The 24,094-nt window shown below is 42.9% G+C and overlaps 1 protein-coding gene across 1 annotated transcript in view; it reads left to right on the top strand.

Annotated features, from left to right (window-relative positions):
- Positions 1-5,100, top strand: part of BLVRA (biliverdin reductase A) — a 59,968-nt gene extending 54,868 nt beyond the window's left edge. The window contains exon 8 of the mRNA XM_039235712.1: positions 3,448-5,100. Coding sequence (XP_039091643.1) covers positions 3,448-3,706 — 259 coding nt within the window. The 3' untranslated portion in view covers positions 3,707-5,100. The remainder of the gene's footprint in view (positions 1-3,447) is intronic.
- The last annotated feature ends 18,994 nt before the right edge of the window (positions 5,101-24,094 follow it).

The following is a 24,094-nucleotide window of genomic DNA, read 5'->3' as shown; positions in this document are numbered from 1 at the left end:
CAGATAACCCTAGTGCAGCTTAATTCTCAAGCCCATGTCTTTCCATCTCACCAGCAGTTTTCACACTTTGTAAAAATAAACAATATTTTTTAAAATCCAAATCTCATGCGAATAGTCAATATATAGAAGCGTTACACGTTTCAGCTCTCCCTTTGAAGCCGGCTGGTAGGAGTGGTTGTCCCTGCTCATCGTTCAGAGCTTGGGGAGAGCAGAGTTAGAAATCACCACCTCCACCGGGCTTGCAGACACAGGCCGAAACTAGGGACGGGGATGTGGTTAAACACCTCCGCATGGAAGGTGAGACCTGGAAGGTGAGAGGTGAGAAGCTTTGTAGGTACTCCAAGCCCAGGTTAACAAATGCAAATACTTGCAAATGAAGGTTCTCAGGTGGAAACAGTAGAGGAGCGGTCTGGGAATGCAAAGCTTGTGTTTTGGGTTGGGATGTCTGGAGCTAAGTGTTGTCCAAGCCCAGGTCCCACCCTCAGCACCACTCTATTCATTGGACAGTAAAGTGCCAGCAGTCAGTATGCACACACCGGGCAATGCATGGGAGTATTGCATCACTATTTTGTACACCTGAAGCTATATATTGTACACTGTGTTCACTAACTGGAATTAAAATAAAAACCTTTTTAAAAAGTTAGGGATAAGTCAGTCATAAGGAAAACTGCTGTTCACACAAAAAATCACCACCAACTGTTTGGCAGTGAAGTTGGAAACAATCACCCGAGGCCTGGTGGAGGTCAAGATGCCACCTGAGCCACATGATTATAAAACAGTGGGATTTTTCAAGTTTTTAGAAGATAGGGCCACAAAATGAAGTTATTCTATCAACACCTCTCTTGAGGTCTTCCGGCATATATGGGCCTGTTCTTCAGATCTTTTCCTCTTAAACATTCTCCCCACACTCTAGTGTAGATCTTGGTAAGCTAGATTAGCCAAAGGAGAGGACTCCTTTACCCAGGGCGGAGGCAGCCCTGAGCTCCCTGTAACACCCAGAACATCCTCAAGTGACCTACTTGGGTCCTTTTTCTATAACCTCACACCTAAATCTTGAGTTTTATCATGCCTCATCAGTCTAGAGGCAGAAAAAAACCGAAAGGTAGTTTCCCTTCTTTCCAACACTTGTTTAACCTGCCCAATCCCAGGCCTGGCCCAGTGCAGGCCACAAAAGGAAGAGGAGAGAAGATATTTCAGGAATGGTAGCAGGAGAGGTGAAGGCTAGAGAACTTGAAGTGTGCTCAGGATTTTCCACCTTCCCTATTCAAGCTGAGTACACTATCACTTAGCACAATGACCCAACAAACTTGCTTTGTCCTTGACCCTGACTCATCCCTATGGGAAAACAAAAAAGGAAGGGAAAACAAAGAGAAGTAGCTAGAGGCCGACAACAAGCCATTGCATTCCCAGAACTTTGTTCTAAGAGGAAAGGAAAACTATATATACATGTATATATGTGTGAAGATGTTGAATATAGAGTATCCGTATTAACTTAAAGTTAGAAAGAGCTTAAACATTTGGCAGTAATAAAATATTAAATAAATTATGTAATCAATTGTGCATGATATGCAGGCAAAAATAATTAAGGGGCACCTGGGTGGCTCAGTCGGTTGAGCATCTGACTTTGGCTCAGGTCATGATCTCACAGCTCATGAGTTCAAGCTCCACATCGGGCTCTGTGCTGACAGTTCAGAGCCTGGAGCCTCCTTCGGATTCTGTGTCTTTGTCTCTCTCTGCCCATCCCCTCTCGTGCTCTGTTTCTCTCTCTCCCTCTCAAAAATAAACATTTAAAAAATTTTAAAAAAACATCAAAACACCACCGTATAGGATCATAAAAATATTTTAAAGTAAGTAAAAGCATGATAATCAAAAATTGTTTATACTTTATGATTTTATGTCATATGCATATAGGCAAATATTTGAAAGAATTGTCTGAAGCTGAAGATTCTTTTATTTAGGTGAAAGAATTGAGGATTCTTTTTTTCCATTTAAACTGTCCCTAAGTTATGGGGGCACCTGGGTGGCTCAGTCGGTTGAGCATCCAGCTTTGGCTCAGGTCATGGTCTCACCGGTTCTTGGGTTCGAGCCCTGTGTTGGGCTCTGTGCTGACAGCTCAGAACCTGGAGCCTGTTTCAGATTCTGTGTCTCCCTCTCTCTCTGACCCTCCCCTGCTCACGCTGTCTCTCTCTCAGAAATAAATAAAACATTAAAAAAAATTGAAATGTTCTTAAATCAGTGCTGTATTGTCTTTAGAATGTATTTTAAAAAGCACATTTTGTTTTTTCGGTCTTGTTATTCAGCGGAGCTTCTTACTTTAGGTTAGAATCTACTTAGGAGGTTTATCTGTTTTCACTAAGCAAATAACACAACTCTAACATTCTATAAAGACAGAAGAAATAAACCTAGAGTAAGGAGGGACTTTAGAGAGGTAAGTCTGCCCTATTTTGATTTCAGATTTTTGTGAGTGCTGACCATAGCAGGGGGTTGGAGGGAGGCAAATCTGAAACACAAACAGGTGCTTCCTTTTTTTTTTTATGTTTATTTATTTTGAGAGAGAGAGTGTGTGCATGTTTGAGGGAGAGGCAGAGAGAGGGGGACAGAGAGAACCCCAAGAAGGCTCTGCGCTGACAAGCGTGAAGCTAATGAGAGGCTCACCCACAAACCATGAGATCACATGACCTGAGCCAAAACCAAGAGTCAGACGCTTAATGACCGAGCCACCCAGGTGTCCCTAAAACACGTGCTTTCCTAATTGGCAGGGATAGACTGATACTTTCTGGCATATGCCTTGGGTTCATAGACTTCTTTGAGGATGTGATAAAAGCACCCTAAAAACTGTTTCCCATTAAAATGCACATACACGTGGGAAAAAAGTTTTGCACATAATCTCAGGTAGTATATGGATTGCCTGTAGCCCTTATTTGGATCCCCTATATCCATGAGGCTCAGGGTATAAACAAATGAGGGAGGTGGGTGGCGGAATGCGTGAAACAGGAGGTAGGGATTAAGGAGCACATTTGTCAACGATGAGCCCTGGGTGATGTATGGAAGTGTTGAATAACTATATTGTACACCTGAAACTAATATATTGTAGTTAACTGTGTTAACTAAGTGGAATTAAAATAAAAACATTTTTAAAAGGTTATGGGTAAGACAGTCAGTCACAAGAAAAAAACAAACTGATCTTCACACAAAACCATTGAGTGAATTCCCTTGCCTGATGGCAAAATTAAATGGACTGTTTGGCAGTGAAGTTGGAGACAAGTCACCTAAGGCCTTTGGGAGGCTGGTGGAGGTCAAGATGCCGCCTGAGCCACTTCATTGAGCAGCAGCTTCCGGGAAGATGGGCACAAAATGAAGACCTGTTACCGGGTTCTCAGGGGTCAGCAAACATGCACTTGCACTCCCTTGTAATCTCTAACATTTATGATTCTTTTGTCTTCGCAGTCCGCTCACATGGATTGAAGAGAAAGGGCCTGGTCTAAAACGAAACAGACACTTAAGCTTCCATTTTAAATCTGGGTCCCTGGAGAATATGCCAAATGTAGGAGTCAATAAGAATATTTTCCTGAAAGATCAAAATATATTTGTGCAGAAACTCTTGGGCCAGGTCTCTGAGAAGGAACTGGCTGCTGAAAAGAAACGCATCCTGCACTGCCTGTGGCTCGCAGAAGAAATCCAGAAATACTGCTACTCACAGAAGTAAGAGAAGGAAGCATGCGGCACTTCTAAGGCGGCACCATAGTTTGCTTTTTATGAAGAGTTGACCTCTATCTCTATTTTTACAATTAAACAGATCTTGGGTAAACAGGATTTGCTTACTGTCCCGAGCTGTGTTGGGAGTGATATTTGGGAGTTGGGATGAGGAGAAAACTAGCCTTGGTGGAGCTGAGCCAAGGGCTGCATATGCCTGATTCCATTTGCTCTTCCCAACAGCCCTATCAGGTGGGTATTAGCAGATTCGTTTCCATTTGTATATTGGAAAATTTTGTTTGCAGTCACCCAGTTAGTAAATAGCAGGACCAGCCTCTAAATCTCATGCACTGAACCACCGCAAAACAGTGTATGGAAGCCTCTTCCTGCTTTAAGGAATCTGTTTCACCCAACAAACTGTCACCGGGTGAGTATGCCAGGTGCTGGGGATTCTAAACATGAACAAGACATAGCCACTTTCCTCAATAACTCGCCTCGTTGAAAGCAAACCAGTCACACAGACTGGTCACTGTAATGTCATAGGTCCAGGAAAAGAGATGCCCCTGGTCATCTGGAGGAAGGTCAGGGAAAACCTACAAACCAGATCTTCATAACTAGGTTAGCTGTGTACACGTGAGGGGGGCTTTCCCGGTAGAGGGCTGACCTGAGCAGAGAAGGAAGTGAGGAACAAGCTGGCCTGTACCCTGAGAACAGTGTTGCCAGAGCAGTGTGTTGAGTCCCAGAGGGTAAATCTCTGGGGTCCCTATAAGCCAGGTGAAGGAGCTGGGGGACCCCAGTGCCTATTTTTTAGGGGAGTGGCGTGGTCAGGTTTCCAGTTTAGATAAAGCACTCAGAAAGCTGCTAGGAGGAAATGAGACTTGAGACCAAGGAGGAGACATCTCGTCAAGAGCCAACAAACATCTTCACGCTGCAGCCCTTGGCTTGTCTAGACTCCACTCCGGTCGAGACACCGCTGAACTTGAGGCAGAGCTGATTCCCAGGAATCTGCTCTTTCGTTTCACTGGTGGTCGCGTTGCATTTTCGTTGAAGCTTGTGTTAGATTTCTTGCCTTTGTAAATGTTTCCCTCTTGCTTTTTGCCTATTACCTTCCCTTTGTGAGGTTTAACCACTTCAGGAGCGGGGAAGTTGTTGGTCTCAGCACTCTGTTTTCTACCTCGATTTCCATTATTCTGTCACCATATACGTCAAGGTAGAAACCAAAACTCCTTAAGGTTGTCCTTTTATTTGCCATGTAAAACAATTTCATAAATATTAGTTGGTTCTCTTGTTTTATTATCCACATCAAATATCCTTTGTGGCCAAGAAATGTTATCTATTTTTGTATGCTGTACAGCATCTAGCATGAGGCAAATACGTGATTAAAATGTCGTGCAGTAGCGTCTCGCATTTGGGCCTGATAACTCTGCTGTTTCAAAAATATTGGCCATATTTGATATAAGAGGTGGGGGTGGGTGTCAAAACCAGAGCTGGACAGGAGAGTGGTATAAACTGGTTTTATTTAATTAAGACTTAAGATAGACGAAAACAGATCTCAGTATAGAACCAGGCTCGATTTCAAATACAGCATGGGCAAGTGGGGGACTTACAGCCAAGGGCCAGGGTGGGGGTCCGCGGATTGAAAATTACTAAGAAGAAACATGGGGAGGAAATTCCGTCTAAACCAACTTGATAAGGTCCTTGCTGAAGGCAGGCCAGTGTGATCAGATACCAGGGGTGGGGGACAAGGGATTTGATCAGATGTTGAGGGTAGGGATTCTCACGGAACTGACATAAGAGTTTTGCTCAGTTGCGTGATGCAGAGACAGACATGGAAATCCAAAGGTTGAGGCCTCTTTTGAGAAGAGGGTTCAGAGGATCCTGACTAAAGTCTGGTCAAAGTCTTTGTCATGGGTTATGTGATTACTAATTGATGACTACTCATCTCAAGCTTGTTTTGTGAGTGGTCAAGAAATTAAAATGAGAGGGACACCTGGGTGGCTTAGTCGGTTAAGCGTCCGACTTTCGCTCAGGTCATGATCTCGCGGTGCGTGGGTTCGAGCCCCGCGTCGGGCTCTGTGCTGACTGCCAGCTCAGAGCCTGGAGCCTGTTTCAGTCTGTGACTCCCTCTCTCTCTACCCTCCCCTGCTCACGCTGTCTCTCTCTCTCCTAGAAATAAATAAAACATTTTAAAAAAATTTAAAAAAAATTAAGATGAGAACACCTATTAGTTTTGCTAATCGGTAAGAACCGCAGAAGGAGAAGGAAGAGGAAATGAGAGAAAATAGAATCCGGAGAGATGGAGCAGGAGTCCTTCTTCCTCTGCTGTTTACAGCTGCCCTAGTCTTCCTTTGGGGCTACTGACCCATCCTGGCCCCACCCAACTGCAGCATTTCCCAAATACTCCTTCCCCTGAAACTCACCCCCACCCCCAGTCATCACTCTCTTCCAGGGCTTCACTGAAGTAAAGAAGCCACAGGTGTCCCCTGCCTTTCGTTTACCCAGAAGATAGTGACGTTTGTTTTTTCCCCTAACGTACATGGAAGGCTTAGTGAAAAAAGGAGAATTTGAGTGAGCTTTCGAAACAAATTAGGCTTTTTGTCCAACTAGAAGAAAAAAGCCCTTTATCCCACTGTACTAATGCTCTGTGTTCGGGGGTCTTGTGGGAGGAAAGTAACTTACGGTAGTGCCCTTGATCCCTCTGTGTCCCTCACCCACTTCTGTGGGAGGAGCAACCTGCCTTAGTGGTAAAGCTGAAAAAGACATTAAGCAGCAATAGCCCAACCAGCCTCTAAGTGCACCTGAGTTCCCCATTTGTCCACGTGGTAGGTGACAGGGGCGGGCTCTTCCTCTGCAGTGGGGTGGCCTGAAGCTTCGAAAGAAAGTTACTCTTAGCAGAGTAGCAAACCTATTTGGGTATAGATCCTACCCACATTCCCCTATCATCTTTATCATCATAATACTGATCCTTTTTAAAGAAAATTAGTCTTTCTCCTATGTTTATAGCTGAATTGGTCCCCAGAATTGGGAAGAAGGAAAAGGAATGTACCTTGCTGGCCCTTTAAATCCCAACAATAGATTCTCTCCTTAGGGTTTCCTGCCGGAAGGAATCAAGTGGGAAAAAAAAAAGGGGGGGGGGGCGGGGACATTTTAGTCAGTGACTACAGTTCCTCAAGAGAAGGCTTCTATTTGGGAAATCCCTTGCTAAGCCAGTCCATAAGTCGTGGTGGTGGTGGAGATGGAGGGGGGTAGGAGGATTGACTGTAATAGAAGGAGAAGCCTTGGGGAGCCAGGTTGATGGGTTGAAGGGGGAAAAAATAGACCCACCTCTCTGCAAAAGTAATTAATAGGGTTTTAACAGGAACGAAGGGAATAAGAGGTCTAAGATCACTAAGCCCTTGAGACTCAAAATGTGGTATGCTGACCTGCAGCCTTGGCTTTGGCTTGGCCTAAAAGCTTGCTAGGAATGCAAATTCTGAGGCCCACCTTAGACCTACTGAACCAGAATCTGCATTTTAGAGTGCATGGTGATTCCTGTGCCTATCAAGGTTTCTTGGAGCTTGTGGACTAGTAAGGAAGAAAAATATTACACAAATTGTAAATATTCGAGCACAACTAATGCTCTAATGTTTAGAATGCTAAAAAGAGGATTTTAAAATCTTGTTCCAGGGAGCGTTTTTCGAGTCAAGAAGTTAGGAACGCCTTCTGTAAAGAATGTACTGAAAACTGAATGTTGAGGAAGACTTTGGGCGCGTGAAGGCAGACAGGGATGTGGAGAACAATTCAGGTGGAAGGGGTAGCACATGCAAAGCCCCTGTGTCCAGCAAGGAGGCCAGCAATACCCATGGATGTTACAGGTGTGGGCGCCTAAAATTCCCTTTTCTTAATCCCATTTGACTTTTCCAAACCTACCTTTTTAAAATGTAAGTTGTGAAATGATAATGGGCTACTAACATCGGAAAGTCTCTTTTACTGACTTCAAAAGAGTATATTACTATTTATTAAGCAAGCAATATACAGGCCTGATGCTAAGAGGTTTACATACCTTATTCCATTTACTTTTTATAATTCCCATAGAAGGCCATATGCAGTAAGCACTTTTCCTTCATATTTTTTAACACATGAGGCTCAGAATTTAAGCTGCACGGCTGAGTTCCTTTACCTACATGAATGCAGACTGCAGCCTACATGCCAGGTCCTGCGGCCCATTCCCTATTTACGTAATATCTTATGGGTAACACGGTCATGCTCATTTACTTATGTGTTGTGTATTATTGCTATCCTGCTACAAAGGCAGAGTTGAGTAGTTGTGACAGAGACTGTATGGCCCCCAAAGCCTAAAATATTTACAGTCTAGCCCTTTAGAGAAAACATTTGCCAATGCCTGTTCTAGGTGGGAGCTCCAGCCTCTCTGTCTGTAGTTATTCTTTTCAAGGCAAAAGGTACAGGCACTGTCATGTCATAAACACCAAAACACAAAGTCTGGAAACTGCAGTGAGCAGACAAATACACTTTACAAATTACATTGTTAACTGTTTCTGGGTTTAGTACGTGTCATTCACTCATTAGCTTGTATTCAGCTAACATTCATGATTGACAGTGTATATATGCTGGTTGTGCTGGGCTCCGGGGATTGAAGTGAATGACTCAGCCCCAGCCTCAGGATGCTGACAGCTTCCAGCGGGATGGCCCACACCAACTGGAGAGCATGTTGTCCTAGGAGAGGAATAGTCTGAGCCAAGGGACTGGGGAAGGGGAGGGAAGTTTTCCACATGAGATGTCTGGGAGGAAGTAACCTCTGGGTTGAGCCAAACAAGAACTAGGAAAATACAGAATATGTTCCCAACAAAATGAGTGGTGTAGGGGCTCCTGGGTGGCTCAGTCGGTTGAGCGTCCACCTTCAGCTCAGGTCATGATCTCAGAGTTCGTGGGTTCAAGACCCACATCGGGCTCTGTGCTGACAGCTAGCTCAGAGCCTGGAGCTGCTTCAGAGTCTGTGTCTCCCTCTCTCTCTGACCCTCCCCTGCTCATGCTGTCTCTCTCTCTCTCTCTATCTCTCTCAGAAATAAATAAAACATTAAAAAAATAATAAAAAATAATTTTTAAAAAATGAGTGGTGTAATTTGACAACACAGAGGAATGCGGGGAGATGACGCTGAGAGGCAGGAAGGGACTGGACCAGGTCCAGAGAGGACTGAGCCTCGGAAGGCCACCAGCACCAGCCCCAGTGACACTGCTGAAGTGGTTTGCAACCTCGGTAAAATTATTTGATGTCCCTGGCGTTTTGTTTCTTCATCTTAGAAGAAGTAGAAAGAGATCCTCTTCAGAGTCGTTTTAGGAGGGTTTTGAACAAGAGAGTATCGTGAACAGAGCTGGAGCTCGGGATGATGGGCCCTCGAGAGAAGGGTGCTGGGGCCCATGTTTTCCTCCTCAGACAGGTGGCTGAAGGCAGAGCTGTCTCTTCAGAGCCACACTTTTACACAGTGACAGCTGGGTTGCTGTGGAGACACAGATAGCAACACACAGGGCCATAAAAGACGGTTTCCTCTCTTCTGTGGAGGAGACTTCGGATAACTCTTCCCAGATGAATCTTGATCAAGAGAACTGACCATTTCAGAAATGTCACTTGGGAATGTCTATGAGGAGAAAATAGGGGCCTCTGAAAAAACGACAGTTTACATAGTTTTAAGGAGAAACTGTTGATCAGATGTCAAGAGGCTGCCACTTGGGCTCAGGAAGTAAAGCGTTTTTGTTTTTTTGTTTTTCCTTTTTTATCTTGGGATCCAGAAAGCTCACTAGGAATGAGGTAGGAGAGGACAATATTAGGCAAAAATAGAGAGTCACTGCAAATGAGGACGCAGCCACAGAAAAGAAAAGCCTGCATGAAAGAGGTTGTTCACTGCCCAAGCCTTGTACCAAAGTTACAGGAGAACCAAGATGGCAGCCACCTTCCCTTCCTAACCCGTGACAGGTTTCTTCACCTGGATGAGAACGCTCTCAGGGTCATGACCAACTGTGCTGTATGGGAACTGCAGCCAGTGACAGACGAGCCAGAGTCAAGAATCCTTTTATACTTTCTTCATGACACAGTCCTTCTGTTCCTCGTTCTTTCTGGCTGGGGGTGCTAGAAATTGACCCAAGAGCCTGGGTCAGTTTGCATCCTACCCAGCTACCACTATCATTTTTCAAAATTAATGTGCTTCCGTGAGACAGAAAGCTAACTTTCAGAAACGCCCAGAGAAAAAGATGATGTTACAGGCTTCTAGGCTCTCCGGGGACCCTGGACTCCTCTTCACAGCAGGACACTTGACTCCTTTTTTCTCACTTTTCCAGGAGAGACTAGAACTGCCAGCTGAGAAGCTTGTCTGAATTAAGGAGAGGGTAGCCTCATCCTTGCGTAAAAAGAGCAGACAAGGGGCGCCTGGGTGGCTTAGTCGGTTAAGCGTCCGACTTTTGCTCAGGTCATGATCTCGCGGTTCGTGGGTTCGAGCCCCGCGTCGGGGTCTGTGCTGACTGCCAGCTCAGAGCCTGGAGCCTGTTTCAGTCTGTGACTCCCTCTCTCTCTGACCCTCCCCTGCTCACGCTGTCTCTCTCTCTCTCTCCTAGAAATAAATTTAAAAAAAAACATAAAAAAAAAAAGAGCAGACAAAATGTTCTACGAAAGAGGTCATGTCTTCAAAGGAAGGAGCAAAGAGAACCAAGTCAAGGGGACAGACTTCTCAAAGGACAGGGAAGGGCAGCCCACTGCTAGCCCCACCTGTAGAATTGCCTTGAGATGGAGTCAGGGTTGGAGGAAGGGAGCAGGGGTGTATAAGCATCTCAAGAGTGACATCTTGGCCTAACTACCTTGGTTGTGTGTTAAAAACTAATGTGGGACAAGCAGGGAATAATCACAAGCAATCAATGAAAGTTGATTGCAGGGGGCGCCTGGGTGGCTTAGTCGGTTAAGCGTCCGACTTTCGCTTGGGTCATGATCTTGCGGTTCGTGGGTTCGAGCCCCGCGTCGGGTTCTGTGCTGACTGCCAGCTCAGAGCCTGGAGCCTCTTTCAGTCTGTGACTCCCTCTCTCTCTGACCCTCCCCTGCTCACGCTGTCTCTCACTCTCTCCTAGAAATAAATAAAAATATATATATAAAAAAAAAGAAAAGAAAGGTTGCTTGGTGAGGTACTGATTGATCCCCAAGGAGAGTAAGAAGCAAGGGAGCTTGCCCGCCTTCCTTCAGTTTAGCAGCTGAAAAAAAGATAAAGCCACAGGACTCAGATGGTGAATTCTGCGTTTACCTAAAGATAGTGTTCTACTCACGGCTTTTCTGTGTTCCGGGATGATTTCTCCTGGCTAACTGGGATCTTTCTCTTCCTTGGCACAGAGTGGGCAGTTTTGTGCTAATTAATTAACCTGCACAGGCATCGGCTCATTTTCTTACTGCTGCTTCTCTATAGACTGGGCTCCTTCTCCAAGCTTCTCGGATGTGGATAATTTTCCTGGAGTGACAAAAAGCTGTATTCCTCTTTAAATATCATATCAAGATATTGGAACCGCCTCCTACATATGACATCCATGTAGGCTGAGAAGAATGAATTGGCTTTTGTTCATTTGTAAGTTCAGAAACCAAATGTTTATGCTTTTTGGAGCTTTATGGTGAGAACCTCCCTTCCATTTCTACCCCTACTCACCCGTTTTCTCCTACTTGACATGCAGGTAACTGATTTTTAAATTAGTTTCTTCCTTTCTTCTGACCATTTTTACCATGTAAAAGTATACAGTGAAGTGTACAGTTCAGTGCCATTAAGTACATTTGCAGTGTTATGCCGTCATCACCACTACCCAGTTCCGAAACATCTTCATCACTCCAAAAAGAAACTCCATGCCTATTAAGCAGTCACTCCTCAATCCTCCCTTCCCTGTCCCCTAGCAACCAACTAATCCCCTTTAACTCTGTGTATTTGCCTAGTCTTGCACTGCATGTAAATGGAATCAGACAATGTGTGGCTTTTGTGTTGGGCTTCTTTCACTTAGCGTAATGTTTAAATTATTTTCTTATATGTCCAACCATATTCAAGCAAAGATGAATTCTGGCATATGTTCCCCCTCTGTCCCTTAAAAAAATACACATAAATTATAGAGATTCCAGCTGATAGCTCATGCTGAGGCCATGCAGTGTTACAGGAGATCAGTCCTTTTCTAAATTTTGCAATCTGAATACGTTTTTTTTGAAGGGGGGGGGGTGGGCGCAGCGGCTCGGTGAGTTGAGTGTCTGACTCTCGATTTAGGCTCAGGTCATGGCCCCAGGGGCATGGGATGGAGCCCTGTGTTGGGCCCTGAGCTGAATGTGCAGCCTGGGCCTGCTTAAGGTTTTCTCTCTCTCACACACACATTCTCTCTCTTTCTCTCCAACTGCCCTATTCCCCCACTCATGCTCTTTCTCTCTAAAATGAAAACAAAGAAACTAACTCCTTTCTGATATATTGGATGATAATTATCTAAAAAGGCCTCCTCCTAAGAGAACCCATGTTGCTTGAGGAAATACAGGCCATTCCTAACAAAGAGGACATTGACCTTTTTTTCACTCTTCTTCCTCCTAATAGATAAGGGGCCTTCTCCCTCATTCATTTCCCGGGTTAATGGCTATAATTGGAGCCACTTGTGGCTAGTCTACCTTGGGTTTCCAGTGGGTTACAAGGCACCTTAAAGGAGAGTTGTTAGGAACTGAAGAAAGACTACATGATCCTAGAAAAGTAGAGAAGGCCCATTACCAAGAACATCCCTCCCCTGATCCTGGATGGTGCCCTATGCAAGATACGTCAGAGGCTCCTGGCATCAAAGCAACCCGAGGTGTTCCTCAGATAAAATCACTGTGATCCCTGCCCTGCTGTAGGAGGGATGTTAGCATTCCCTATCGCATTTAGACTGCAAAATGAGTGCCAGTGTGTGGACCAAGATACTGTGTTGTGCCTCGCCTTGAAGAACCTACCATTTTTAACCCTTGGAAAACACTAGAAAAGTTTTAGAAGGGGAAATTACCCAATTTTGTAATTTAGGTAGTTAGTAGGGGACATTGACAGCAAACAGCAAAGACAAAACTCCATCATGGTCTAAGCAACATTCAACCCATGTAGTCTTTCACAACCAACTTCCCTAGGAAATGGTCCTTAGTTGGGTTTTAATTTAATCAGGCACTGGTTTCAGCTGGTTCTGAGTGGATGCCTTGTGACCAGAAGTGGCTAGGCCAGAGAAGTGAGGGGGGTCACATTAGCCCAATGCAGAGGAACTCTCACATGAGAGTCTTAAAGATCGGCAGCCACCCTGGTGACCTAGGTGGCTGTCCAATGCCCAAGACAGACAACTTTGTAGAAGGACAAGAGAAAAGACAGGGCCTCAAACTTATGAGTCTTATTACCATTCCAGCCATGGTACAGATTTCCAGCCAAAAGGCAGGCTTTCTCCTCCTTGGAGAGTAGCCATGGGCTAGAGGATTGCAGCCTGAGCAATCGACGTGAAAGTGTTCCAATAAGACTGTACTCCTTGAAAAAGCCCCTGAAGTGAAAGTCAAGAAAGAGAGGAGAAAATACCAAGGTTGCACCAAGGCTCAGAGTCGAGTGAGAAGACTCAGGTCCCGTGTTGTGCGCCAAAATGATGTGGAAACGTTGGGGTTCAGAGCAAATGGTCAAGAAAGAAATATTGAAATGTCTTCAGTGCAAAAAGGTGGGGGCAGGCCCCGTTGGGCAGAAAGAGCTGACTGGGGTTGTGACAGGTGACTGATTATATAGTTTCAAGTTGGGAGGGAGTTAGGGATCGTGTAAGTCTCTAAGTAATTTGGGAAGCAAGGTTTCCAGGACCTTTACGGGGCTAGCTATTGTTCAGAAAAAAATATTTTCTTCTGTCTGATAAAACCTTAGTCATGAGACCTTCAGATGTCTATCAGTGGGCCATATGCTTGGAGGATGATTACTAACATATATTTGGGGGTAGGGATAAGGAAGTTTCCAAAGGAATTTTTATATGTTAAAGTAGACTCACAGGATCCTGGAGGTTGGGTTAATGTTAAGCTCAGATCGCCTTTAGCCCTTAGCTAAGTGTCATCATTGAGGAAGCTAAGTTCCTGGAGGAATGTCATTCTGCCTGTTTCAAGGATTTGTCAATGGACAGTAAGTTGTAAGGAAATTTAATTCTTTCTTTTGCTTTTTTTCCCCACACCATTGCCCATGTCTGACTGGGCCAGTATGGTATGTTTGATTATCCCACTGCTCCCTGAAGCAGCAGAGCTGCAGCCCAAGGCCTTCCCTGGTTTCATGCTGTGTCATTGTGGGCTCCGCCTCTTCCTGAGCACACTTGGGACTGAGAGGGCTTTTTTTGTTTATTTGTTTTACTTTTACTGACCTCCTAAGACTCAAAGAGAAAACAAACCTCTTATTTTTTGTTGAAAGAACAATTTATTTGGAGTGGTAGAAGATTACAAGTGAAGAAACAACTTTTTGATTCAGATTCATATTTCTTTAGCAGCAGTTTCTTGATTTCAACACGTTAGTTAGACCTCTTTCACTGATTTTTAGAACATGCCAGCATGTGTGGGAAGGGAGAGGTGGTCACTATTAATTCTGAATGAAGGTCCTAGAGAAGAGTTTGAGACATCAGAAGTGAATTTGGGCAGATCTTTCTTATAAGCCCAGGATTAGTATCATCATAATTGTTATCAAATAATAGATATCTCCTAGACGACTAGTAAACTTGTATTCTGGAAATCTGGGCCTACATGGGTTGATGGAGTGTAAGACAAATTAGAGATCCAAACCATATTTCTCTGCTTCCTTGCCATCATTTGTTTTTTCCTGAATTGTTAATTTTAGCCATTCTGACCATTGTGAGGTGATACCTCATTGTGGTTTTGGTTTTTATTTCCTTCATAATGATGATGTTGAACATTTTTTTCTTGTATGTCAGCCACCTGGATGTTTTCGTTGGAAAAGTGTCTATTCATGTCTTCTGCCCCTTTATTCACTGGATTATGTGTTTGGATGCAAAAATTCTCAGCAAGATACTAGCAAATAGAATCCAAGAGTACATCAAAAGAATTATTCACCATGATCAAGTGAGATTTATTCCTGGGCTGCAGGGCTGGTTCAATATTTGCAAATCAATCAATGTGATATACCACATTAGTAAAAGAAAGGATAAGAACTGTATGATCCTTTCAATAGATGCAGAAAAGCATTTGACAAAATACCACATCTTTTTTTGATAAAAACCCTGAAGAAAGTAGGGATAAGAATGAACATACCTCAGTAACATAAAAGCCATATATGAAAGACCCACAGCTAATATTTGCCTCAGTGGAGAAAAACTGAGAGCCTTCCCCTAAGGTGTGGAACGTAACAGGGATGTCCAATCTCACCAGTTTTGTTCAACATATTACTGGAAATCATAGCCTCAGCAATAAGACAGCAAAAATAAATAAAAGACATACAACTTTGCAAGAAAGCACTCAAACTTTCAGTCTCCTCAGATGATATAGAAACCCGAAACACTCCGTCAGCTAGTATTCTTATAATCATGTTTTTAAATTCTAGTTCAGATATTTTATATAATAACTAGGTTTATAAATCCCTGGCCATCACTTCTTCTTGTTCCTTTTATTGGGGTGATTGAGTAATTTTGGAGGAAGGAAAAAAAAAAACAGAAAATAATAATTAAAACAAAAATCAAATAAGGGAAGCTAGATTCTAGGTGTATTGGGTCTGCTTGTTGAGAGAAGCTTGATAGGAACAAGAAAAAAAGTTAAACCAAAATATTTTAAAAATTAAAATAATATACTAGAATAAAATAAAATGAGAACATAAAGTAGAATAAAAGTTTGCTCTTTCTGTATCCAAGAAAGAAAAAGAAAAGAAATAAAGAAAAAAGAAAATGACATAAACAGAAACCGAAGTAAAGAAAATGACAATGATCAAGCAACCTAAATGAAACCTGAATGAAGCTAGATCCAATTTCACTTAGAACTGAAACTTTGCAGCACAGTATTGGTCAGTAGACTAAATGGGTGAAAAGTATTCACGCTGGTCTTCTGGTGGATGTGCTTGGAGGGTGCAGGTGGTTAGGACTTGGTGTAAGGGCTCCATTCTCTGCTTGGTGGGTGTGCTAGAGGTGAAAATGCTTCACCCCAGTCCCTAGTCTCTGGCACAGGAATTTCAGGCCCCTCACACATGAGAGATCAATCACTCTTTCTTTGTCTCAGGCTTCAGTCTGCTCCCCACATTTACGCCATCTGTGTGCAAGCTGTCGGCCTGTCAGGCAGCACCTCCCTCCAGAGTTTTACCTCGCATGGGACTGTGTTTCACAACCCCAGACTTCAGGGACCCCTGCGGCTTAGAACTGCACTGATCCTCTGGGGAGGGTCTCGCCATGCTGTGGCCAGGTACTGACTTGTCTCGGAAAATGTTCACGTGATTGTGCAGCAGCAGAGGCTCAGAGTTTCTGGTAAATCCCAACACACAGCCTGCATCAGGTTTCACTGCACTCTGTCATCTTTGTTCCAATATCAGTAAACGTGGTAGCTTCTGGGGTCTGTTGGGACTTTTGACCTCAAAGAGGCCATATTGCCTCTACCAAATTCACTCCAAGCAGAAGACTCCCTTCTCCCTGTGGGGCACATGGGCTCCTCAGACTACACTGCCTGCTCCCAAAGATTCATATTGTCTCCTTGCCAGAGCACCACCAGGCACTGAGTTCTGAAACTTCAGACTCTGCATTCCGCTGTTTATAGAAAACTGGCAGTATTGATACGCTCTCCTTTTTCCCCGTCAATGGTTTTGGGGAACATATTTCTTGTCTAGTCTCCTGTGTTTTCACACTTTCTCTGCAGCTACGTTCAGGGGGAGTGCTTTTCTTGTGTGATCTCCATGCATGGCACTTCCTCCCCTTTCTCTTCCTTTTTCTGTCCTCTCTCTGTGAAAACAGCTCCCTATCCTCCATGGCAGGGCTGCTTTTCCCCCCCCCAATTCGCCTCTCTACACTGCACACCTGCCAAGATCTCTCACAGGAATTATACATATTGTCACATTAATCCTCAGAGGATTTCCTAGGTGTTCAAAACGGTTTGATGCCGATCTAGCTGTGTTTCAGGGACAAGACAAGCTCAGGATTCCCTTACTACCCCGTCATCTTAACTCCCTCCCTGCCCCATGTAATTTTACATACCAAATAAACAAGCCTAATTAGTCAAGAAGACTTCATTTACAATTCAAAAATTGTAATTCTTTGTTAAAATCTTCAGAAAGTTTTTTGGGGGGAAGGGGGCGAGAAAATGAGTAGTGGAGGGGCAGAGAGAGAGAGAGACAGAGAGAATCCCACACTCAGCATGCAGCCAGACACAAAACTCAATGTCATGACCCTGAGATCATGACCTGAACCAAAACCAAGAGTGTGTCGCTTAAATGACTTCATCACCCAGGTGCCCTCTAACTCTCAGAAAGTTCTAAACCACATGCCTAAATAGCATTACACATCATTCTAAAATTTAAAACTTAATTATTTATCAAACCAGGGTGACAATAAGCCATTCCAAAGGCAAATATTTAGGGTTATAGAGCTGTTATCAAAACTTAGCCTTTAATATTGAGAAATGTTAACTCTCTTAAGTAACCAGAGATCTGAAAAAGACAAAACATAGAAACTTTGGTTTTCTGGGCAATGAAACAAACACACAAAAAAACTTAGTTTACAATTTCTTACCAAGTACAAACCAAAAATCCAAAGAACTTTGTCTTTTTAACAGAGAGTAAAGCAGAACTTTAATCTTGTACCAGTGTACTTTTATTTTTTTTTAATGTTTTTTATTTATTTTTGAGAGTCAGAGAGAGACAGCGTGAGCAGCTGAGGGGCAGAAAGAGAGAGGTACAGAATCCAAAGACAGGCTCCAGGTTCTGAGCTAGCTGTCAGCACAGAGCCTGACACGGGACTCAAACCCACAAACTGTGAGATCATGACCTGAGCCGAAGTCGAACGCTTAACCGACTGAGCCACCCAGGCGCCCTGTCCAGTGTACTTTTAAAATCTATTTATTTCAAACTTAGTCCGGATCACACATGAAACTCTTTTCCAAAGATTTTCCTTCATAAACTTTCTACAACTTTCTTTTTTGGTCCATTCAGGTTTTGTCTTAAGTCTTTTCTCTCTAAACAACCAGTCTTATTTTAGGACAAAATTACTGTTTCCCCTTCAACAAGATGTATTCCCATTCCTTACATCTTTCTTTTCAAAAACACATTTCTTTTTCTTGCTTACACCGTTGCTTTCCTTATCTCCATCAATTTTAATTACATTTATCAGAAATTTAATCGTTTAAAATACCTTGGTCCCCAGTGAAAACTAAGTTCCAACTGATTGTGAACTGTCACACCAGAATTCTTTAGATTTGAAATTTATGAATACATTTTATAATTTAGAAAAACTTATGTTTTTCTGTATTACAATCTTTTGATAAAGCATAAAGTATGTTTACTAATAGATCCAAATATCCTCAGCTTCTCTGCAATAGGAAGCCAAAAAAAAAAAAAACCTTATATTTAATGATGTTTCAGTATTTTATCTTATTTAAAGGACTTAGATATCCAATGAATTCAATCCAACTTAACATCCAAGTAAAACTAAAGTTTCATGTTACCAAAGATTTTGAAAGCTATTTTAACAATTCCCCATGAAAACTTTGAGACAGACAAAATCAACCATCATTTAAAGTCATCTGTTGACAGATTGTTAAGAGATAACATGAGCTTATTTGACCTTCAGCATGCCTTGGCAGAATAAAAGTTTTATATTTAATGGTGACAACTCCAAAGGCGTGTCTATCTTCATTAAACCAACAAACTCAAATTGGCTTTAATCAGAATATATTGCGCCTATGTCCACGTACAAGTCAATCTGTTCCTCGGTGTCATTTTCTTTTTAAACCTGGAGTGACCAGTAGGAAGATCTGAACTGGTTTGCTAGATCCCAGGAGATACTCTTTGCCCCTTAATAGTGAGGGTGGGAGGAGCAGGAGCCAATTGTTCTGGAAGCACCAAGGATGGTATGGGAGCTGGTGGTGCAGGCCACACCCGTGGTGGTGCAGAAACGAGAGGAGGGGCAGGGAGAGGCAGAAGAGGTGGAATTAGATAAAAAGACCAGACAGAAGATGCCTCCCTTTCTGCCTCCATTGTTGCCATGATACTTATGAAAAAGCTTCCGGTGAAAGGTGGAGGGGCAAAAAAAAAAAAAAGAAAGAAAGAAAGAAAAGAAAAGAAAAAGCAAGTTGAGCAAATCACCCTTGACTTCACCTACCCTGTAGAAGATGGAACCATGGCTGACGAGGGGAAAAAAGGCAGGAGAAATGTAGCCTAAAATAAATCTCCTTACAGCCTGCAGCCCCACTAACAGACACCTGAAACATGCAGAGTGTGACCTTCCTCAAGGAACTCACGGAGGCCTCAGTACCTTAATGTTTGTGTTTTATTAAAGACTAAGAGTCGCCTTCTCTTAACAGCAGCTAGCCCTGCAAGTTCCTGAAAGCCTTCCAAAATTCCTTAGAAACTTACTTTATCTCTACCTTCCTCCCTCCACAAACTTAAAACTATATAACCAGTCACTCCTCACAATCCCAGTGCTCGTTCTGTCCACAGGCCCTGTCCCCATGCTGTAATAAAATCACCTTTTTGCACCAACAATGTCTCAAAGAATTCTTTCTTAGCTGTTTGCTCATGAACCCCAAACTTCCAAACTTCATCAATGGATACTGCCAATTTTTTTTTTTTTTTTTTGGATACTGCCAATTTTGACCAATTTCTTCAAAACAAAATCAAAGTGAATGGAAAAGCTGGGAATCTTGGTGAAGGGGTGGTAACCACTGAGCGGAGCAAGCGCGAGATTACTATGTCTGAGGCGCCCTTTTCCAAAACGATGTTTAAAATATTTCACCAAAAAGTACTTAAAGAAGAATCATCTATGTGACTGGTTGCGCATAATTGCTAAAAGCAAAGAGAGTTGCTAATTACATTACTTCCAGATTAACCACGATGAGGAAGATGAGGAAGAGGATTAAAATTCATTTACCTGGATTATTTTGTATGAGATCGTGAATAGAACTTGGGAACCAAAATGTTTTTCCTCGTATCTCTGCATATGGATTGAACAGAAAATTGGAAATTATAGCAAAAGGGCTTCACCTGCAAGCTGCCACTCACTTATTTGTAATCAGACTTTTTTCCTGCCTGAAAATTTTAGTTACTGTGGTAATAATACCAAAATAGAAGTTGGCTCCTTTAAGGGAACTAACTGCTGGCGATTTGGCCTTGAGCAGGTGGATAAAATGTGGAGGAGATAAGTGCACTTCAGTTAGTAACTTTTACTTTAAGGAGTGTGAGAGTTTGGCCGAAGACTCATTTAAGCATTAGACTCTTAGTTTCTGTTCAGGTCCTGATCTCCTCATTGGTGACTTTGAGCCCCGCATCAAGCTCTGTGCTATTAGCATGTAACTAACTGAAAGCAAAATCAGTGACTTCTCGGGGGTTCTCTTCTTGCAGGAAAATGGAAATGTCCATAAAAATGCACGGTTCTGGGGCATTTACTTCAATTTTTGATTACACAGTATTCAGTGCACACAATTATTATATGTGTTAATCCTTTCTCTTCTTGTGGAAATAAAATGTCCTTTTGCGCTGATGCATATTCTAATACCCTCCAGAAAAGTCTGGAGAGCAGTTGCAAAAGTCCCAAGTGTGAGACCATCTGATGGGTTGGGGGTTGGGAGCTTAGGTGATGAGAGATTTCACCCAAGGCAAACAAAAGAGATGGAAGTTTACTGAATACATTGCAAGGGAGCAGCGGGTAAGACAGCAAAGGAGAAACTGTTTGCCAGGAGGCGGTGGTGGGAAGCTATAGTTAAGTGGGAGAGTGAGGAGGCAGGGGGACGTATGGAATTTTCCTTTTTTTTTTTTTTTTGAACTGTGCCCAGTTATAAGTAACCCACTGGTCACCTAAGACTTAAGGATATTTTGAAGTCGGTTGCCTAATGGGTCTTTTTGCACTCAGCCTGGTGGTCACTGTGGGCCCTTCTACCTTACTCAGGTTTCCATTTCTCAAGCCTGTTGCCTAAAAGCTACCTCTACGTCCAGTTTTAAGTAAAAGTGCACAAGAAATGAATTTGTAAATAACCATGGTTTCTTACAACTCCACACAGCAAACAGTTGCTTTGGCTCCCAGCAGGGGGAGCTGGAGACAAGCAGTAGTAGAACTTGCAGAGGTGGACATCTGGGCATCTCTCTGGTGACTGGAGCATTTCACGGGGGTGGAGCATGAAGGAGGAGCAAACGAGAGACAGCCTGTGGTGAGGAGATGAGAAAATCATGTTGACAGGCTCAGGGAATAGTAACTTCTGTACCATTTACACTATAGCTGGATCTAATGTCAAGTCGTTCTACAAACTGATATTAAACTTGACCAGACTGAAAGTGGGTTTTGTTGCCCTGGGTGTAGAGGGTAGAGATCTGTGAAAAGTTATTAAGTTTTAAAAATGTCATTGTTGCCAACCAAAACTCAACAGTACTTGAGGGTGACTTTGAAAAGAGATCCTGGGGGCGCCTGGGTGGCTCAGTCAGTTGAGTGTCCTACTTCGGCTCAGATCATGATCTCACATTTGTGGGTTCAAGCCCAGCATCAGACTCTGCTGACAGCTCAGAGCCTAGAGCCTGCTTCAGATTCTGTGTCTCCTTCTGTCTCTGCCCCTCATCTGCTTGCATTCTCTCTCTGTCTCTCAAAAATGAAAAAACAAAAAATTTTAAGAAACAATTAAAAAAAATAAAAAGAAAGAAGACCCAGATGGCTTCTGGTGCCTTGAAAAAGTCCAATGGAATACTACTTGGCGATGAGAAAGAATGAAATCCTGCCATTTGCAGCAACGTGGATGCAACTGGAGGGTATTGTGTTGAGTAAAATAAGTCAGTCAGAGAGGGACAGATATCACATGTTTTCACTCATATGTGGACCTTGAGAAACTTAACAGAAGGCCATGGGGGAAAGGAAGGGGGGTAATAGTTACAAACAGAGAGGGATGGAGGCAAACCATAAGAGACTTAAATACAGAGAACAAATTGTGGGGGGGATGGGGGATGGGGGAGAGGGGAAACTGGGTGACGGGCATTGAGTAAGGCACTCGTTGGGATGAACACTGGGTGTAAGCCCATTTGACAATAAATGTAAGCTATCTGACAATAAATTATATTCATAATGGAAAAAATAAAATCCAAAATATTCTGCATAAATGTCTGCATTGTATTAAAATTGCAGTGTATAAGCTTGTGTTTTTAAAGAATTTTCCTACAGCCAGTTTCCAAGCCTGAAATTATTGGCCTCTGTGAGTTGCATAGCTGGAAGTTAAATGTTTGCTCCAATTTAGCATTAGGTGCTCCTTGGATTGAATTCAACATATTGAATCTTTGCAAATTTCGTTTGTGGTAAAGGCTTTAGCATTTTCTATTTCTACGCAAATTTCTTGAAGCTGAATTGTTTGCAGGTTTTTTTGCCTTCACAAAAGGTGAAGTTTATTTTGGATTTAACGGAGACATCAGCTCGTCTTTGGGACTGTCCCTTACCATGACTATTAAGTTTATTAGTAAGTTTATCACCCAGGTTAGCAAATTGTACTTGTTTGTTACACTGATGTCCGCCTATAGTGATTCTTAGTTTGGCTGTAAAAAATTAACCCTTAGCAGATAGGCTTTTTCCCCCCAAACTACTCCCATATTTTAAAACTTGTAAGAAAATTGAAACTCACTGGTTTCTCTATGTCTTTTTGAAGTCTTTTTTAAAAAAAGTTTATTTAGTTATTTTGAGGGATAGAGCAGAGGAGAGGCAATGAGGGAGAGAAAGAATCCCAAGCAGACTCTGCACTGTTAGCACAGAGCCAGACATTGGGTCGAACTCAAAAATCATAAAATCATGACCTGAGCTGAAATCAAGAGTCAGATGCTTAGCTAACTGAGCCACGCAGGTGCCCCAGCACATCTTTTTGAATTCTTCTAATTGAGTTTTGATCACATTTAATATTAAAGCAGCTAACACATGGTTACTAAAAAAGAAAAAGAAATAAAGAAAATATAAAGTTCAGACAGAGGAAGGAGGAGTCACTATCTGAAAGCTTGTCAGCTCAGACATGGTTTTTGTTTTTGTTTTTGTTTTTTTGCACCAAAACAAAAAGTGAAAATAGGCAGTCCATGTTGAGCTGGAGAAGACCAGAAACTCAGCTGAAAAAAAAGGAGTTTTGGCAGGTGCATGGGAATATTCTGTTATGTCCCCATCCGGAAGTAGACTACCCTGACAACTGGCTCCAATTATCAGAGCCATTAACCCAGGAATGAATGAGGGAGAAACCCCCACATGCAGCAAGAATAACCTGGGTCGATTAAGAGGAACAATGAGAGAGTCAGTGTCCCCTTTGTTCGGGATGACCTGTGATTTCTCTGGCCATCTGGGTTTATTCAGAGGAAGAGGACTATTTAGATAATCAGCATCCACTATGTTGGGAGGGGTTGATTTGCCTACCTAGCGGCCAAACACATTCTGCAAGAGGACTTTAGGTCAGGATCCTGATTTAGGGCCATGAAGTCCTGGGCATAGGTTACCTCAGTCCATTTGCTCTGTTTCCTGCAGAAGAGATCTAAATGAGAAGTCATATTGAAGCTTAGTATCCCATTAATGAGTAATTTTTCCTCATCTCCTAAGAAGTCCATGCAGCATTACAGAAGATCAGTCTTGTCTGTCTTTCTTTCTTTTCTCTTTCTTTCTTTCTTTCTTTCTTTCTTTCTTTCTTTCTTTCTTTCTTTCTTTCTTTCTTTCTTTCTTTTTTATTTATTTCTAAGACAGAGAGAGACAGTGTGAGCAGAGGAGGGTCAGAGAGAGAGGGAGACAGAATTGGAAACAGGCTCCAGGCTCTGAGCTGGCAGTCAGCACAGAGCCCGACGCGGGGCTCGAACCCACGAACCGCGAGATCGTGACCTAAGTGAAAGTCAGACGCTTAACCGACTAAGCCACCCAGGCGCCCCAGTCTTGTCTTTCTTAAATCTTACAGTCTGAATGGATTCCAGTGGGTTACAAGGCATCCCAAGGGGACTGAAGACCTCATGTTCCTAGAAAAGCAGAGAAAGTCCATAACCCAGAAAATCCCCCCGGACTCCCACATGGCATTCCACACGGGGTATGTCAGAGGCTCTCAGTATTAGAGTGATCGGAGGTGTCCCTCAAAAAAAAATTGTTAGGAACAACGACTTGCCCTGTAGGAAGGATGCTGGCATCTTTCCACATCAGCATTGCATTCTACACTACAAATGGATTACAGCAAATGGACTGCAATACCATGCTGTGCTGTGAAGAATCTACCATA

Source organism: Hyaena hyaena, unplaced genomic scaffold (assembly GCF_003009895.1).
Source record: "Hyaena hyaena isolate Hyena2069 unplaced genomic scaffold, ASM300989v1 scaffold_101, whole genome shotgun sequence".
NCBI lineage: Eukaryota > Metazoa > Chordata > Mammalia > Carnivora > Hyaenidae > Hyaena > Hyaena hyaena.
This window is presented reverse-complemented; position numbering and strand designations above follow the sequence as displayed.